This window comes from Hyperolius riggenbachi, chromosome 3, assembly GCF_040937935.1.
Source record: "Hyperolius riggenbachi isolate aHypRig1 chromosome 3, aHypRig1.pri, whole genome shotgun sequence".
In the NCBI taxonomy this organism is placed as follows: Eukaryota; Metazoa; Chordata; class Amphibia; order Anura; family Hyperoliidae; genus Hyperolius; species Hyperolius riggenbachi.
In genome coordinates this window covers 275,530,495-275,549,295 of record NC_090648.1, presented here as the reverse complement: position 1 = coordinate 275,549,295, position 18,801 = coordinate 275,530,495, and the positions used below count along the sequence as shown (strand labels likewise).

Here is an 18,801-nt window from a genome sequence, read left to right as displayed (position 1 = left end):
CATTATAAACCGTTTTACATGAGCATGCTGTGACTGTTATCTAAACATGCGTGACGTAATGTCTCAAGCTGATCAGTTAAGGGAAAGTCCTGATATGAATCATGCATGCATTTTTACTAGGAAGGAACTTCCTCACCATCACCAATAAGCTTGAGAGAGGGTGTGTCAAACTTTACTACGACAGCATTTAAAGGCTGTCACCCATGTACACACAGCTGTCACTACTAACAGTGAGAGTAACAATGAAATTCCAAAATAAAGAGTGCTGTTTTCTCTGCTGGAGAAAGCCATGCGCTCCACTCTTTTTTATTTTAGTTTTTGGAATTGCTAACTGTCACACAATACAGAGAATAAAAGAATGTGGTGTCTCATGTTCACAGGTAAGCTGATTTTTGTTGTACTTTTTCTTAACACAATAGCTCAGCTTACTATTTAAATTTTCTTCCAAGTATTCTGTTAAGTTTTGTTCTTGCTGAGTCCATTTGTGCTTATCTTGCATGCATTCAAAGTATGAGATAAGAACTCATTACCTTGTATATAATATTACTGTTAATAGGCAAATATCAATTCTAAAAACCTTAATAAAGTCAGTGTTATTCTGTAAAAGTACCTTACTGTAAATGTTGCCAAAAACTGACCTACTTCTCTATTTCCAACTTGTCTGAAGAAAATCCATCTATTGAAAGAAAATTATTTAATTTGATGTTTTTCTCCATAGATTGTTTTATTGCATGAACCTAACAATGTAACTATTTGGTTTTTTTTGTATTGTTTACAGTCACATTAATGGAATAATTACAAGGTCTTTGCTGTTTTTAGAAATGATTATTCAGGTGCCAGTATCCTAGTAAACAGTGAAAGAAATGAGTTGAGTTTCAGTGGTTGGCAGGATTGATGCTTGTCTATCCTGCAGTGTTTTTAATATATAACCTAGCTCTAATGGCTCATACACACGGGGCACAACTGTCGCCACAAAACACGTGGCACGCGCATGTTGTGGCGACATTTGCCCCGTGGGTATGACACACGCACCCCGAACTGTCGCCGGAGACAGCAGTTGCCGTGCGCTTGAAAAGTTCAATCGCTGGCAACTTCTGTCTCCGCAACTGTCGCTAGTCCGCAACGTGTACTGCATGTGTAAGTGCGGACTAGCGACAGCTACCCACAGCCAGAAGGGAGCTTCCGGCGGGGGAAGGAAACTTTCGGCGACAGCTTCCGCCGCATCTCTGTCCCTCTGTGCAAGGTGTGTACAGCTGCCGCACAGGGGGACCTGGTGAAGAACTGTCGCTGCTTTTTTTTTTTTGTCTCTTGTCTCCAGCATTTGTGCCTCGTGTGTATGAGGCTTAAAGCAGTATCATCGCTACTGGTTGCAGGCATTTTGTGCTGTTGTCCCATTCTCTACAAGTGAATGCTCTTTAGTGCTCTATTGCATCCAATTGGGAGCGGCAGGATTTTTTTTCCAGCCCTGGACCACATGACTCTAGTAGATGCTAGTAGAATATCAGCAATATTATATCCTACTACTATTGAGTGCTGGCTATTGCTTTACCTAACCTATTTCTCACACTAACCCGCTGCTCTGCATACTTCTAACACTAACCTACCGCTACCTATGCCTAACACTAACCTACCTCCACCTACTCCTAATGTTAACCTACTGACTACTTCTAACAGCCCCCCTGCCTAGCCTAACACTATTAATGCCAATGTGCACCGTTTTACTTACCCCTGCTGCTGCTGCTATCTGTTGCTCTGCCGCTTTCTGCACAGTCCCTCCGCCACTATTGTCTTGCAGTATTTGGCAATTTCCTTTGCCTCCGGTACCCAAGTTATACACTAGGTGTCGCTATAGCTGCAATTAGCATTGTGGTCTATGCGCTGTCCAAAGTACCAGGAGTGCACCCAAATCAGTTGCTTCAGAATTGCTGTGCTTGGCGTGATGTGTGAATATGTCCTAATATGGGAAATAATACGGAAATTCAATTAAACTGCTAGTCAGTATGCATGTTTATTGCTTTTTCTGATTATGGTAAAAAACAAGCAAAAAATAAAAAAGCTATTGTTTTTGTATTTTAATGTATTACCTGCGAATGGAACCATGTAGGTTATAACATGTTCATGTGATGTGGCTCAGAAAATGCACGCTACAAAACACTTATACGATGGCAATTTATGTTATAAAGGAACCACAACTATGATTGGTGCAGCTGTGTATTGCCTGTAGCCAACAAGTGCCTGAAGATAAGTTTTGTTTTGTGTTGGCAATATGCCCACCCCACATACACGTGCTTGAACTGTAATTAGCACTGAAAGAACATTATGCATTACTAGTGTGGAAACCTGAACCAGGAAATGTTCTGCATTCAGTTTTGCAATGGAAAGCGTGTGACACTTCAGATGGCAATATTATTTTATGGTAAGAGCTTAGTAAAACAAATGTCTCTGCTGCTAATTGGAAAATACATCTATTTGAACAGCAGGAGGAGCTTCTAAGGAACAGCATCCGTGCCTTTCTGCATTACTGGCGAGTGTTGTTCCAAAATCCCATGATTGCAGCTAATCTGATCAGCCTGGCTTTTACTTGTTTAGCAGTGACGGAATCCTGGTTCAATTGTATTTCTCCCCAGAGATTTTCACAGGAGATGTTTCCATACGTTTCAGCTCCCTGGAAACAGTACAGTATTCAAAATAAGTTGTACTCAAGTTTGATATAGCTTTTCTTACTCCTTTTTTGTACTTTGATATAACTGTTCTTACTACTTTTTTTTCTTTTTTTACTACTTTATCACACTTCTCCCTAGCTAGGTGTTGACAAACTGGCAGATGCACTAAGCTTCAGTCAGGATGCAATAACCACTACATACTGTACATTATTGCAGTTATTGCACCTTACAGTGTCTGCATTCAGGCTTGATTCACTATAGTAATGCGAGCTTTTGCTCTCCTAAGAGCTAATGCTTTATGGCATTACTGGCTTTGTGTGCTGCAGTTCACTGAATAACCCTATTCATGGAGCTGAGCTTGTTCACCACCATTAAAAGCCAGTAAAGAAACAGTGTGGCTCCTCCCCCTTTAAAAGTCCTGCAACCACAAGCCGAGGGTTACGGATATAAAAGAGAGACATAATTCCTCTTCTCAGTTCCAGAGCTCCACCCCATTACTGCTGGATATGATCTCTATGAAAATCCCCATGCCTGATGAATTGCACAATATTAGGAACCAGGATTTATGGTGTAATCCTTTTGCCAAAATTCAGAGTGATAAAAAAAAACCCCGCCGTAGCCTAAGTGAATAGGGATCACCCTAGAGTGGATAAAAACACACAGGGTTGTAGTATTTATTCTGAAGTCTGAAGGGTTTTTCTTCACGACACCTTTCCTTACTTGCAGGCTTGATTGCAATAGAAGATCTCTCCTCTAGTGATCAGTGAATTTCCCACCATGTGGCTCTCCAGGCATAAATTCCTAAGGAAATGCATGTGCATGAATAAAGTCCGGTGAACACCATCCTTATTGGCTGTTCCAATGCAGCGGACCTGACCTTAAGTTTAAAGGTCATGCTGGTGATCATGGGACAAAAGTTTTCTACTGATAAATGCAAGTAATATTTTGTGAATGTTAATAGACACATAGGTCCCAACACAAACGTTAAAGGACAAAAACTATACATATTATCTTCATATTGCAGAAGCCTCAGTGTATTGCTTGCAGGATTGCAAAATAAAATGTTACAAGGCCTTTTGTGTTTACTAAATCAAACTTTTACACACTGGCACATTGTGCATGGGTTCCCAGATGGCCTCTTATATAAATTCACTGGACAGGGGGCCGTATGCAATTAACTTTTTCTCCAGAGTTTTGTCCTAGGTGATATTTTTAAATTTGTCAATAATATGCCTTTTAAGCCACCAGCAAGCAAGAAAATACTCAAAATAATTTTAATAGTACTTTTTCACCTACTTTTTTTGTATTTTTTCAATTACAAAATGCTGAAAATCTATTTACAAATTACCTCGAAAAAATATCTCCTAGGAGAAAACTCAGGTGGAAAAAGTGAATTGCATATGGCCCCAGTGTTTTAATCGGAGCGCTGTGATTTTGGTGCAATCAGATCATGTCAAAAACTCTCACTCCTAATACTAGGCACCCCACTGATCGCAGGGATATTCCTATAGAGCCCTCATGAACACCAGTGATAAGGGTGGAGCTCCAAAATAAAATGTATGGGCTATGAACTCTGTCAGATTTGGAGCCAGGGCCCCACCAATGAGTCTTATGTTAGTGGATTATGAAGTAAAATGAAGCCAGAAAAATTCAAAAAATTAGATAAAAAGCTATGTACACCTAAATGTTTAGAGCATCAGGTCCAAAGTATTTTGGAGATAAGAGGCCTAAAGGTGGTCATACACTGATTGATTCTGGTATTTGCTCGACCTATAGATTTGATTCTTTTATTGAATTCATTATGAATCGTTTAAAATTTTGCAGGTTTGATGGATTCAAACCAATTGATATCTGATAGATAATGGAAAAACTCGACTGAGCAGAATCGAAAATTGACATTGATTGTACATGAATCAAGTGCATTTCAGTTAAATGATAATCGATTCAGTGGTTCTGAACATGCACATCATCAGCTTAGTGAAGGGGAGAGGAGGGGGAGGGGGCACTACGATTCACTCTTTGAACAGTTTAATTGCCAGCATTAATTTATCAAATATCAATTTCAGTGTGTGGATCACTGATCGATTATTTCAAAACGTTGATAGGATACAGTGAAAGGCCACCTTAATGCATTGGCTGAAGTAACTAGAGTATAAATTACTTTTTATCATGTGTCACTGAAGCTGGTATTAAGGCTTGGCTCAATAGTAACATGAACTTTTGCTCACATATGAGCTCATGATTTATGACAAAGCTCCGCTGGTGGTTAGCGCTCTTGCCTTGCAGCACTGGGTCCCCGGTTAGAATCCCAGCCATGTCAACATCTGCAAGGAGTTTGTATGTTCTCCCCGTGTCTGTGTGGGTTTCCTCCGGGCACTCCGGTTTCCTCCCACATCCCAAAAACATACCGATAAGTTAATTGGTTGCCCCCCTAAATTGGCACTAGACTACAATATACTATGATAAGGACTAGATTGTGAGCTCCTTCGAGGGACAGTTAGTGAAAAAGAATATATATACTCTGTACAGCGCTGCGGAAGATGTTGGCGCTATATAAATACTAAATAATAATAATAATAAAAAATACTAGCAGGCATGTGGATTAGTCCACAGAGCCACTAAGCCTACTAATAGTGGAAACAGAGCTGAAACAGGGAAGGGGTGGAGCCACAACCTCCTCTACTGGTGGGTATGGCATTCTTTCAGGGGGAGAACCATGCTGGTTTTTGTCACCTTCAGCACCACGGAAAGCATCTTGGCTGCAGAAACTGAGCACGCAGACAGCTCCATCACAAAATGGGCTTGATTCACAAAAGAGTGGTAATGCTTATCACCTCCGTGCTAGCGTTTTGAGCGTGTAACAAAGTGCGTAATGGTTTTCGCATGAAAACGCGAATTTTCACTCAAAAATGTTCTGAATATTTGTGTTTGCGCGCGAAAACCATTACATGTGTTATAATGCGCAAAGGTCTGGCTATTCCGGGCCATTAGGAAGTTAAAAGCCATTTGCCAATTGCTGAAGCACCGCATTTTTGCCACAATTTCGTAGCAACTGCAATTTAGTCCTCATTGGCCTAAATGCAATCACTCTGTTTCAATCGCAAAAATGCTGTAGGGCAGCATTTTTGTGATTGGCTCGCAATCACAATACTGCTATGGGCTCACTCTGATAGCCTTTCAGTATAAAAAAAGCATAAACGCCACTGAAAGCGGTATAGTGGGCCCCTAGCCTCATGCATTAGGCCCATGATGAGAAAACATCTCCTGAGAGAAAAGTCAGGAGTAAAGTTTATTGAATCAGGTGTCTATCATTTACAAAGAAACTAAAAGTTACTACATGTCTATTCTCTACAGAGAATAGTGTTTTCACAGCTTGGGCTTCATAATCATACCATGCATAAGAAGCATGTCTTACTGAGATAATTTTAGAGTGGAAAACCCCTTGAAAAGGTTAATTACAACCAAAGACATAAAGGCCTCGATTCATAAACAGCAGTGCGATAACAAAAATCTTGTCGGGAAAATACCGCACTCGGTATTTTCCCGGTCTGTGTGCTAATTCATAAAGATTTCCCCAGCTGCCCTTGGAGGTCGGTAAATTACCGCAGCCCATTGAGTGGTAGAGTAGAGCAGTGTCTCGATCCTCTCTTTGCCCTGCAGAAATGAATCACACAGACGGCTCTCTCTGGCTTTCCCACTGATGACTCAGACAGATGAGTCACACTGTTTTTCCCTGCCTGCAGAAATGACTCACACAGACGGCTCTTTCCACTGATGACTCAGACAGATGAGTCACACAGTCTTTCCCTGCCTGCTAAAATGATTAACACAGAGGGCTCTCCGGCTCTCTCCACTGATGACTCAAACAGACTTCGGATCTCTGCACTTTGGCATTCATCAGAGCTGTCATAGCTGTCGCCTGTCGGTAACTTGTTATCGCCTCACCAGAGGTGTCGGTAACTACCACCAGGCTTACCGCTTGTTGAAGGCTTTATGAATTGACATTTGCTGACAATTTACTGACATGTGTTGTCGGTAACTGCAGCCAAGTCGGTAATTTAGCTCCCTGGTCGGTAATGTCAGCTTTTCATGCAGTAACAGCCTTTATGAATTGACATTTTGCTAAGTGGTCGGTAAAGTCTGCTGTTTTCAGCATTACCGCATGAGGTAATGCTTTATGAATCGAGGCCAAAGTATATGGTTTCTTAGGACAATGCCTTTCTTGATGTAAAATCCCCTTTACTGGTCATTAAGACTTTAAAATTATTTTTTGACTTTTAAAAAAAATGTGCTAAATGCAATCCTATTAACTTTAATTTATTTGTTTCACTTTCATGGCAGTTGCTAACAAATAAATGATATGTTCTATAAATAACAGCATTAACTTACTGTGAGTACAACTGAACTTCCAATATTTTCAGATATCAGAGTCACATTTTGTGCAGCATAGCCTAAACAGATTGGGTTACACATAACATCGACATATAAGACAGGTTTCCAGTGAGTGCTCTTTACTTCACTTGGGAGTTTATCACAAACTTCAGGCAAACATCTAAACATGCAGAAATACAGTACGTGGGGCAGGGGCAAACCCAGGATTTTCAAGGGGGGGGGGGGGGAGGGGGCTTCCTGAAAGGTCTCCCTCAGCTACGCACAAAACAGTATAATATTATGGTGGGACATAATGCTGGGTACACATAATGCAATTTCCCATCCGACCAACTGACAACGGGATCGATCAGCAGCAGTTTGGATACAGATAATAATGAGGACAGCTGACATTAGTAATGAAGGGGAAAGTGAAGCATTCACACAGCAGGGCACATAGCTGTGCTCATACCTGACTCTGTTAAGTTCTCCAGAGCTGCTCCATGCTCTGTACTCAGCCTGCTGCTCCATGCTCTGTACACACGCTGCTGCTACATCCAAAGTCAACTGTAGCAGGGAAAGAAAGGGGGCGGTGCTGTGAGCTGCAGGATGCCTGCACATATTCTGGTGTCTCAACTTGTGGCTGTCCCCAGACACTGCACTGGCCCTGGTCTGGGGGGGTTCTGGGCAGCTGGAATCCCCCCCTGAGTTTGCCTATGAGGGGCATAACTACAAATCATGCCCCTCCCATGGAAAAACTTTGAAGTAGCCCCCCAATGGTTACACTGTTTCCCTTGCTTTCCACTGGTGACCCTCACAGCCTTGGAGCCCATCTTGGACGGGCTATAAGTGTGGACATCATAATCTGCACAACCATAACAAATGTAGCCCTGAATACTCCTGATCTGAAGGATGGACCCCTTTATCAGAGGGAGTGAGGTAGTAGATGGGGGCCCCTTACAGCTCTGCCTCCCCTCCCCCACCCTGCAGTCACTGGGGCTGCTCCCCTCTAGTTATGCCCCTGAGTGCATGTGAATTCTCCTACATGTCACAATTTTTTTCCTGCCAGTTATATGACTTTAGAACCAGCTAGGAACCTGACTTGATGTTTCCCACTGTGCTCATGTAAATACAGACGTATCCGGGCGTCTAAAATAAGCAAGATTCTAACCCAGAGCAAATATGATCCAGGAAGAGGAACAACAGATATGATTAGGAATGTTGCAGCTGGCATTAGAGTAGCTGAAGTGGCTTTATGATTTGTGGTTTTGTCTACAGTTTCATCTGTCTGGAAAGTTCTGTAAATTACAAAGTCAGCTATTAATGATAAAAATAGGTAAAAATCAAACTCTTTGCAGACTCAAGAGGAAGGAAAATCTGCCTCTTCCTCTACCATTTTCACTATGGGTTATAATACATGAATTCTGTATATCCTGGTCCTCCCCTGGTCAGGATGTGCGGCTCCTCAGCACACTGAGTCATCTTAGTGATCTGCTTTTCTGTAAAGTAATTCACATGACAAGACAATGACATCATAATGCGTCTCCACTCCCCTTCCAGTCAGGAAGCTGTGCAGAGTAATTTGCAAAGCAACATTGCAAATCATATTGGTGCTAAACGTGGATTAGCCTCAGAAGATGCACTTGAGTTGCGTGAAACGTCCGTTAGACATATCCCACCTGGTACCCACTGTCACAGCACATGGTATGTCGCTTATAAACACCAACATGATTTGCAATGTTGCTTTGCATGTTACTCTGCATGTCTTTAAGCTTCAGCATATAAATAAAGGGTTAACTCTTGCCTCTTTTGCATGTAATCAATAACCGTTTTATCTATTTCCTCAACATGCAGTGGCCACAATGTCATTATAAATCCCTCTCCCTGTGGCAATAATGGAGGTTGTGCTGACAACAGCTGTCTCTACTTTGGTTAATCTGGAAGCAGCTTTTCATGTGGTCACAGAAAAAAAGACTTCCGCAGTATGAGAGGTATTAGCAGAGGAGGGGAACAGTTTGTTAATGGTTACCACTATTCAAAGCATATATAGAAGGGATCATTACCAGCATAGCACCAATAAAGAGCTAATACTGTGGTTGAGGGAGGACCCCTAATGGGCCCCTCTGGTCAAAAGGCCCCATTAAGTTTGCAACCTCTGCTTCCCCTATTGCTACATCACTAATCCTGACAATCTCACCAGCAATACCAGTGGCATAACTAACAGAGAAATAGCCCCAGAAGCATTAGGGGAGCAGGAGCCAACAGCCTTGCTGGCCCACTCCAATTATCAGGATCCCTTTAGGACACCCCAGTAGCCACCATCCATTTTTCCATTTTTCAAATTAGTAGCCTATTACCTGTTCCAGCACAGCTCTGAGTATGATTTCCACATCATAGCAGTTAGAAGCTGACTGCTGTGTGATATATACCTCTATATGGCTCTAGTGTTCCCATGTCAAGTGACATGAATGCCAGAAATCATACAAAGGCATGTATCCCACAACATAAGTAGTAGAGATCAGCATAAAGATAAAGCCCAGGGACAGCGACAGACGCTGTTTCGGAGGCAAACTCCTTCCTCAAGCTGTATAGGCACACTCAAGCCTATCATAGTGGCCTCCCTCCCTCGAGTGAGCCTATACAGCTTGAGGACATGGCGCCGTTTTATAGATGATGTACTATTGGTCTGGAGGGGTGACCGACATTCATTGGAACAGTTCATTGTTAGTGCTAACAACAATGACTGGAATATTAAGTTTACTGTGAATATAAGTGATACCAGGGTAAGCTTTCTAGACCTAGAAATATACATCGATTCTGGAGTTTTAAAGACAAAAACTTTCCAGAAGGCAGTGGATGTGAACAGCTACATCCTTCATACCAGCTGTCATTTACCACGCTGGTTGAATGGTGTTCCCAGGGGGCAGTTCACGAGATTGCGCCGCAATTGTACAGAAATTGCTGAATATAATGAAGAAGCGGAGAATCTCGAGAACTGCCTCCTTGAAAAAGGTTACCCCAAAAGACAGATAGAGGAATCTAGAAGGGTGATTGCATGTAAGAAAAGAGAAGACTTATTAGCCCCAAAAACTAAAACAGAGTGGGACGGGAGTGACTTTTCCATGGTCCTTCAATACACATCACAATCCAGGGTGATATCTGGAATTGTCCGGAAACACTGGAACGTATTGAAGGAGGATAAAATTCTGGGGGAAATATTACCAGAGAACCCAAAACTAATCTTTAAAAGAGCCCCTAATGTGGGCCTTTCTATTGCCACAGCTGCTAATGAAATTAATAAAGGAGATATGTCAATGATATTAAAAGGACAACAGGGTTTTAAAAGATGTGGATTCTGCAATAACTGCAGAATGACACATAATCCTGGAAAAGTCACTGAAGTCATCACACCGGCTGGGGTGTCCTTTAAGATTAAAGACTCCATAACATGCAATACGAAGGGGGTCATATATTGTATCCAATGTCCCTGTCATAAAAGATATGTTGGAAGAACAAAGAGAGTATTGCATACACGTATAGGGGAACATTTTAAAAATATACTTAAGAAAAATGAGAAACACCCACTTTCTAACCATTATAAAGAGAGACATAATGGAAGTTTGAAGGGTACAATCTTTTTTGGTTTAGAAGTTATAAAGAGGAGTCCGAGGGGGGGTGATTTTATTAGGAAAATGTCTAGGAATGAATCCAGATGGATCTTTCAGCTGGACACATTGATGCCAAAAGGATTAAATAGCGAGATGGAAACATTCGCTTTTTTTAATGAATGACTATACATTCAAACAATAGGCATGATTGATGAAAGGAGTAGAATTATGCATGGATTGCTGTGATGGTAGTATGATAAGTTATGAGTAAAATATCTGCATAAACCCACATTTGCATATTGATGAGAAGGGTGAAGATAAATATGCACATGATAAGCTGTGAGATGTCATAGAGGTAGTATAAGGATCTGCATAAACCCACGTGTGCATAATGATGAGGTGGGTGTTGATAAATCTGCATAAGAAAAGCTGTGAGGTGCCAAAATGAGCTAAGTACTTGCATAAACCCACACTTTGCATAATGATGAGGTGGGCGGAGATAAACCTGCACATGGGTGGTGGAGCAGGCAAAAACCTATTTAAGTGGATGAACTATGTCGAGTAAAATCAATGCTCCTGAAGAAGGCTAACGTATTATAGCTGAAACGCAAGAGGTTCTCTTGTAACTGAATAAACCGTTTCTGGAGCATTTAGGAACTAAACTGGCCGCAATAGCGCTTAGCGACCATTTGCACATCAAAGGATCCTATTGCTTTAAGGTGACGTCACCAGAAAGAGCAGCTTACGGCTTGCTGGAACAGACAGCGGGCGTCACGCTGAACTTGTCAGCAGGAAGTGACGTATGCGACCAAGCATCGCCGAGAGCTGAACGGAAAAGGGAGCTCTGAAGTACCCGGCTGAGTCTATAGCTTGAAGATCGGGGAGAGGAGCTTCTAAGACATAGAGATACTCTGATTGAACATAGTTTGCTGTAAAGTCACGCTTGAAAAAGCGTTTGTAAACGAGACTGTTAGCACATATGAAACGGGCTGAATCCACTGAGGCTGATCTATGCAGTGTGACTTATAAAGTCTTAGGATGCCTGTGTGAAAAACTGACAGCACATATCAAACGGGCTGAATCCACTGAGGCTGAGTGATGCACTGTTGGAACTGATACCTGTTTATTGCACAAAATTGATCAACTCTTCTCATGAATAGGATCTTAATATACGATCTATTTTTGGAATAGTTGCTGGAAAGAAAGAAAAGAAAAAAGCCTTTTTTCTATGCTCCAGGAATCATATGCTATTAAGGACTGCCAACAAGCAATCTAGAGTCTAGGTGTAGATCTTAATTAGCTCAGGTTGTTAGGAAGAGGTTTTTGATACACCTGATGAATTTATGGTATGATTGTGAATAGTATGAAAGACATGAGTGTTTTGTTATAGGTGTGGTTTTTTTTAGCATTTTATCTATGTACATGAGAATTTTATACATTAAATCATTATCACTAGCGCGTGTTCCTTATTTATAAATTGTTTATAGTTGATTTTTGAGGGTCCTGGGATCCCCTCTTTGGAACTTGCAGCTTAGGTGTTCTAGTCTCCTTAGCGCCAACTTCTGCTAATAAAGCTTGAGGAAGGAGTTTTCCTCCGAAACGGCGTCTGTCGCTGTCCCTGGGCTTTATCTTTATGCAATAAAGAGCTTAAATACATCTACATGGTGCTGCTGATCTCTACTACTTATGCTTTGGAAGCTGCTGGACTACAGCACCATATCAGCTTAGCACACGGATACCCTCACTAGGGTGCCTATCAACTGTGGTGTAACATGTATCCCACAACAGGCAGCTGCACGCTGTTATGTAGAGGAAAGCAGACCTGCTGCAACAATGGGGCGGGTAAAGTTCTGCTCCATTGCCCTACTACTCTGCAACTGAAAGGGGGGTTGTTATGGAAGCTCCACTTGTTGGGGAGGAGGGGGGGCGCTATGATAGCCACACTCATTGTTGTTTTGTTTTTTTAGTTACACTGATCACACATGTTAATGGGAAGAATAAGGGGGATTGGCCATCACTCTTGGCATGGTGGGTAGAAGGGAGTCATGCTGGCTGCACTCTTGCTATTGTGGGGAGGGGTGTGTGTGTGTGTGCTGGTCACAGTTGTTATGGTCGGAGCAGGAATTAAATGACCACACTTACTATAGGGGGATGGATTAGGAGTTATGCTTGGCACATTTGTTATGGTGGGGGTAGTGGGGCCAACACTAACAGGTGTTGAAATTGTATCTGCATTTCCTGTGGGAGGATAGGAGGGAGTTATAGTGACCACACTTGGTTATGGGTGGAATGGGCTGATAAAAAATTATCACTAAGAGCATCCATAATGTGTTAAATATTCCTATAACGGCACCCTACATTCATTGATTGAAGCACAAAAAAACAAAAACAAAAAAAAAAACCTATTTAATTGTATGGCTGTTTCTAGCCATTTGGTTCCCAAGGCGGGACAACTCACCATTACACCTTCTGCCTGAAATAAACAAAAACACAACAATTTATACAGTAAAATTCCTGTTATCCAGCACTGGTGGGGATTGCCTGATAACAGATTACTGTCCTTCCCAATTGCTTGAGAGTTCAGTTAATGTACATGTATAGCAATGGGCAGAAATAATCCCCCCACCTCCTCTCCCACAGCAAAATGTGCCCAGTCAACCCTCCCCCCCCCCACTAACCAGTTTGGTAACCAGTATGTCACCTCCCCCTTTTCTCACCACCCTTATCAAAGAAGAGACCCCACCCGCTCAGAAAGAGCCCCCTCTCCAACTATGCAGAGCAGTGAGGAGTGGAACGACATACCACAGCACCGGGTTCCTCCTCTTACAGCAGATGCGGCGTCCATTTTGTGATCACATATGATTTTAAAATGCATGTGGCTTCCATCGTAAAACCATTTTAGCTTTTAGGCTGCAAACAAGTTATTTCACGCTGTGCTGTATTTTTAGATTTTCTACAGGTGGCATTTTTCTATCCACTGACATTAGTAGGCATTAAGCAGTGAGACAAAACAGGCCTCAAACCCTGAAATAAAAATATTTTGTGGCAAAATTGGATTATATAGATTATATACTGCAATTAGTATGCTATATGAAAAACAGCCATACTGTACGAAATTATTATTAGCTCGTAAGAAAATTCCACAAAACTGGAACGAGGAAACATGTTTATTTATATAGAACGCTGTCAATGTATTTTTGTGCAATTTTGTTTTTCGGCTTCAAGACATAGAAAAACCTATTTTTTAGTACAATTTACATAAGCATGACTAAAATAGCTGTGGAATCAGTTAGAAATAAATAGAGATGGCTCAAACCTCCGATTTTCGGTTTGCGAACCTCGAATGCGAACGTCCGCAAAAGTTTGCGTTCGAGTGAACCTTGCCAACCGCAATAGACTTCAATGGGCAGGTGAACTTTCAAAACTTCAAACACTAATTCTGGCCACAAAAGTGATGGAAAAGATGTTTCAAGGGGTCTAACACCTGGAGGAGGGCATGGCGGAGTGGGATACAAGCCAAAAGTCCCGGGGAAAATTACGGATTTGACGCAGAGCAGGGTTTTAAGGGCAGAAATCACATTGCAATGCTAAATTGGAGTCATAAAGTGCTTTAAAACAAAACATCTTGCGTGTGTATACATCAATCAGGTAGTGTAATTAGTGTACTGCTTCACACTGACAGACCAAACTCACTGTGTAACGCACCGCAAACAGCTGTTTGTGTAGTGATGGCCGTGCTGGATTGGTGCGCACCATGGCGAGAGTGCAGGCGATGGCGGTTTTCAAGCCCATATGGCCGCCAGGCTGAGGTAGTTCAATGATAGAACAACAGTGACAGTCCAGCTGTTCGAATTTGGTCTGTCCACAATGAAGCAACAACCTTATTATCTTGGGTGTGCCCCCCAACACACTCATACAGCCGGTCATTGCTTCATTATGATATGCAAGCCCCTTCACCACGGCAAGGTCACGATCACGAAGGGGAATGGACACACAGCTATACCTGTCCTTCAAACCTGGTGGAACAGACCCTACTCCAAAAATAAACTCTTGCTTAGCTGAGCTACAGGCATGGATGAATGATAACTGGTTGAAACTGAATGCTGACAAAACTGAGGTCCTGTTTGTCCAAAGCCAGCACTCGCCATCAAAACAGCTCTATCCTAAAACAACACCAATCAAGATTGGGAATTCAGACATAAACAGCTCCAACCTTGTGCGCAGCCTTGGCGTACTAATCGATGAGGATTTGAGTTTCAGAAGCCAAATTTCATCTGTAGTTAAATCTTCCTACTTTCATCTGTAGAACATTGCAAAAGATTAAACATCTGATTCCCCCAGAGGATCTTCCAACCCTAGTCCACGCCTTCATCACATCACGGCTGGACTACTGCAATGCCCTTTATGCTGGCCTCCCCAAAAAGGACCTGCGTCGCCTGCAATTAGTGCAGAATGCTGCTGCCAGATTGCTAACAAACCAGCCTCGCCACTGTCACATTACACCGATCCTTCGCTCACTGCACTGGCTACCAGTAGAATGGAGAATACTCTTCAAGATTGGACTGCTGGCATTCAAATCCCTGCACAATCTGGGCCCTGGATACATGAAGGACTTGCTGAAGCTGCACCACACCTCTCACAACCTCAGATCAGCAAGTTCTATAAACTTGGTCACTCCCAGAGTGCACCTCAAAAAATCTGGAGATAGAGCCTTCTGTCATGCTGCCCCTACTCTTTGGAACTCCCTGCCACACCCAGTAAAGACATCACCATCCCTGGAGCTATTCAAATCCAGACTGAAAAGCCACCTGTTTAGCCTGGCATTTCCAGACTTCCAGACAAGCGCTTTACAAATGCTATTTGTTGTTGTACATGCCTTTTGTTTTGTTGTTGCAAGCGCAGTGCAGCCAGAAAAATTAGGCAGGCATGTACACGGACCAGAAATAAATTATTATTGTTTTTGTTAGCGGCCTCTGCTAGCAGTGGCCTTAAAAATTCAGGAATCCACCTGGAGTCCTGGACCCTGTTGGTGGTGGCGGAGAAGGCAGTCAAGCGGCCTGCAGGCAGAGATGCTGTGTGGGGACTGGGGACTGAGTCTAGGGGCAGGCAGTCACATGGCATGCAGGCAGAGATGCTGTGTATGGGGACTGACTTAGTCTTCGGGCAGGCCTGACCGTGCTTTGCAGACCAGGCATTTTTGGTCAGATGGATCCTTGACCCAATACTGTGTGCCAGAGATGACACCACTTGCCTTTCAACATCACGGTACAGTTTGGGTATCAAGTTTTTTGAGAAATTGTGGCCTGGTATCTTCCACTGCGTTGTGTGGCTTTGCTTTTGTGTGCTGCTTTTCCTCAGGTGGTCATCACATTGCAGTTTGTGCTTTGTCATCATGTGCCTTCATAAGGCAGTTGTCCCTACGCGGGTCTTGGTCTTTCCATGGCTCAGTTTTCGGTGGCAGAGAGTACAGATGGCATTGCCCTCATCTAAGGCAGACACACACAAAAATTTCCACACTGCTGAGCCCTGAAATGATATCACTTTGGTGGCTGCTGACTGAGTGTTAAGTGGGGTGCCAGAATCAGAGCAGGAGGAAGAAGATATGTCACAGTTCCGTGCGGAAGCTGAGGAAGATGAGGTGTTATGTGTTAAATAGTCAACTACGTCCTGCCAATCTTGGGAGTTGATGGGACGTGCCTTCTGAACACTGTACTTTGGTCCAGGGCCACACAAAATTATGACAGCACGACCTCGAACAGACCTGCCGGGTGGCCTGCCTCTTGCTTTGCCTCTGCCTGTTGTTTTGTCCATATTGGGGGGGATGAAGTGAAAGTATGCACTGACTTGACTAATACAATGTGCAGTCACACAGGTGCAGTGAAAGGTATACACTGACTGCTGGTATAACAATGTGTAGGCACACAGGTGCAGTGAAAGGTATGCAGTGACTGCTGGTATGGTATAACAATTTGCAGTCACACAGGTGCAGGGAAAAGGTATGCAGTGACTGGTATATAAAACAGCGTGTGGTCACACAGATGCATTGAAAGGTATGCATTGACTAGTACAATCTGCAGCTGTCACACAGGTGCAGTTAACAGGTATGCACGGACTGGTATATAAAACAGCGTGCGGTCACACAGGCACAGTGAAAGGTATGCAGTGACTGGTATTACAATTCAATGTGCAGCTGTCACACACACAGGTGCAGTGAAAAGGTATGCAGTGACTGGTATATAAAACTGCGTGCTGTCACACAGGTGCAGTGAAAGGTATGCAGTGACTGGTATTACAATACAACGTGCAGCTGTCGCACACACAGGTGCAGGGAAAAGGTAGGCACTGAATGTGCTGGGCCTGGCACAGTATAGCAATTAGCAAGGGCCATCTGTAACAGACAGGGCAGTATATGCAGTGTCAGTGGGCCACACAAAAAAAACACATCACAAGAACTTTAGCTCTCAAAAGAGCTGCTTTGGGGTGCTTTTTAGCAACAAATATGAGCACGGAGCAAGCTAACAGACCTCCTAACTAACGCTTTCCCTATCTCTCCAATGTCTCTCCCTAATCTCTCACTAATGCAACAGCAGAGAGTGAGAAAATGGCCGACGCTTCTGCCTTTTATAAGGCGGTGGAGGCTCCAGGAGGGAGTGCAGCCTGATTGACTGCCATGTGTCTGTTGACTGGGATGTAGATGGTCAAAGTTTAGCCCAATGATGTAGTATAGGGGCGGGTCGAACTCGCATAAAGTTTGCGTTCGATCGCGAATGCGAACCTGCGATGTTCGCATGAATAAGTTCGCATGCGAACCGTTCTGGCCATCTCTAGAAATAAATCATCACTTAGGCAAGGAAATTAAACATCAATCCAATGCAGTGTAATAGTCATTATTAATAAATGTTGGTTTGCATGAGGAAGTTATGCTTTTTATAAAGCTACAACAGACATTACCTTTGAAAGTATATCTGTTTTTATTTTTAACACTGTCTTCCTTTACCTGAAAAGCAATCATTGTAACAGTATTCAAATAAGGGAACGGCATTACAATACTGGACTGATTAGGCCATTCAGCTGTCTACAGAGCTGTCTTTCATTGTGTTTTGAAATCTTTAAATAAACACCTTCACATCTATAAACGCTATCAATAAGGAAGAAGCTTAGTGTATTTTTAGGGATTTCCTCACCTTCTATTTCCTTGTCACAGTTAACTTCCTTTTTTGATACAGAAAATTGTTTTCATTTCATCTTTTCATTTTTTTTACTTGTAATAACTTCTGTTTTCCCAAAGGTTGGCAATGTATTTAATGTAGGCAGCCGACAAAACAAACAATCAACAAAACAAACACAACCAGTTCTGTTAAAGAGCCATTTTTGTTCAGATTTACGGTTTCCTCATAATTGGGCGCTGCATATTGCTACGATTAATGCCAAGTATTGAACCAAACTATATGCAGTAATTCTGAGGACTAGGAATGATCAATGAGATTCAAATACTTCAGAGTTGATGCAAATGCATGCACATTTTTATGCAAATATATGCAGCTTCAAAATGGACCAATCAATTTTCAAACTGCATATATTTGCATAACATTTGTATACACGCGGAAGAATTTGTATCTCTTTGATCTACTCCACTGAGGACAGAAACACACAGCCATAAGCATTTCGTTGTCTGTAAATTTGGGAGTGCACATGCTGTCACGTGCCAGTCACTTGAGTAGTTCAGGTGTGGAAAATAACAAGAACTCCTGCTTTGTGCAGTTGATTGATGTTACAGGTAGAAACATATCTGGGTTGCCTATAGTAAAACACAGATTCCAGGCTAAAAAATAAGTTAAAGTTAAGTTTTTGCTTATGGTCACTGCTATCTACAAATTGTAAAAAGTAATTTTAATCAACACTGTGGGCTCGATTCACCAAGCGGTGCAAAGTGTTAGCACCGTGGTGAAAAGGCCCTTATCACGCCTAAAGTCACTTTAGGCATGATAAGTAGAAACTCGCGCGAAGTTGCCGCGCGTACGCGCGTACGCGCGTACGCGCGTAAGTGCGCGCGCAACACCCGACGCTTCGCGCGAAGCTCCCATTAAGCCCTATGGGACTTTGCGCGCGAAGATCAGGAAAAATCGGTGATAACTCAGTGGTGAAAAGGTCATCACGCCTAA

At 42.6% G+C, this 18,801-nt stretch overlaps 1 protein-coding gene across 3 annotated transcripts in view; it reads left to right on the top strand.

The window, feature by feature from the left end:
• The first annotated feature begins 238 nt into the window (after positions 1 to 238).
• The window catches only part of IL17REL (interleukin 17 receptor E like), a 148,772-nt gene continuing 130,209 nt past the window's right edge, over positions 239 to 18,801 (top strand). For all 3 annotated transcript variants that reach the window (XM_068272696.1, XM_068272694.1, XM_068272695.1), the window contains exon 1: positions 239 to 380. In XM_068272696.1, the coding sequence (XP_068128797.1) occupies positions 243 to 380 (138 nt within the window). In that variant the 5' untranslated portion in view covers positions 239 to 242. The remainder of the gene's footprint in view (positions 381 to 18,801) is intronic.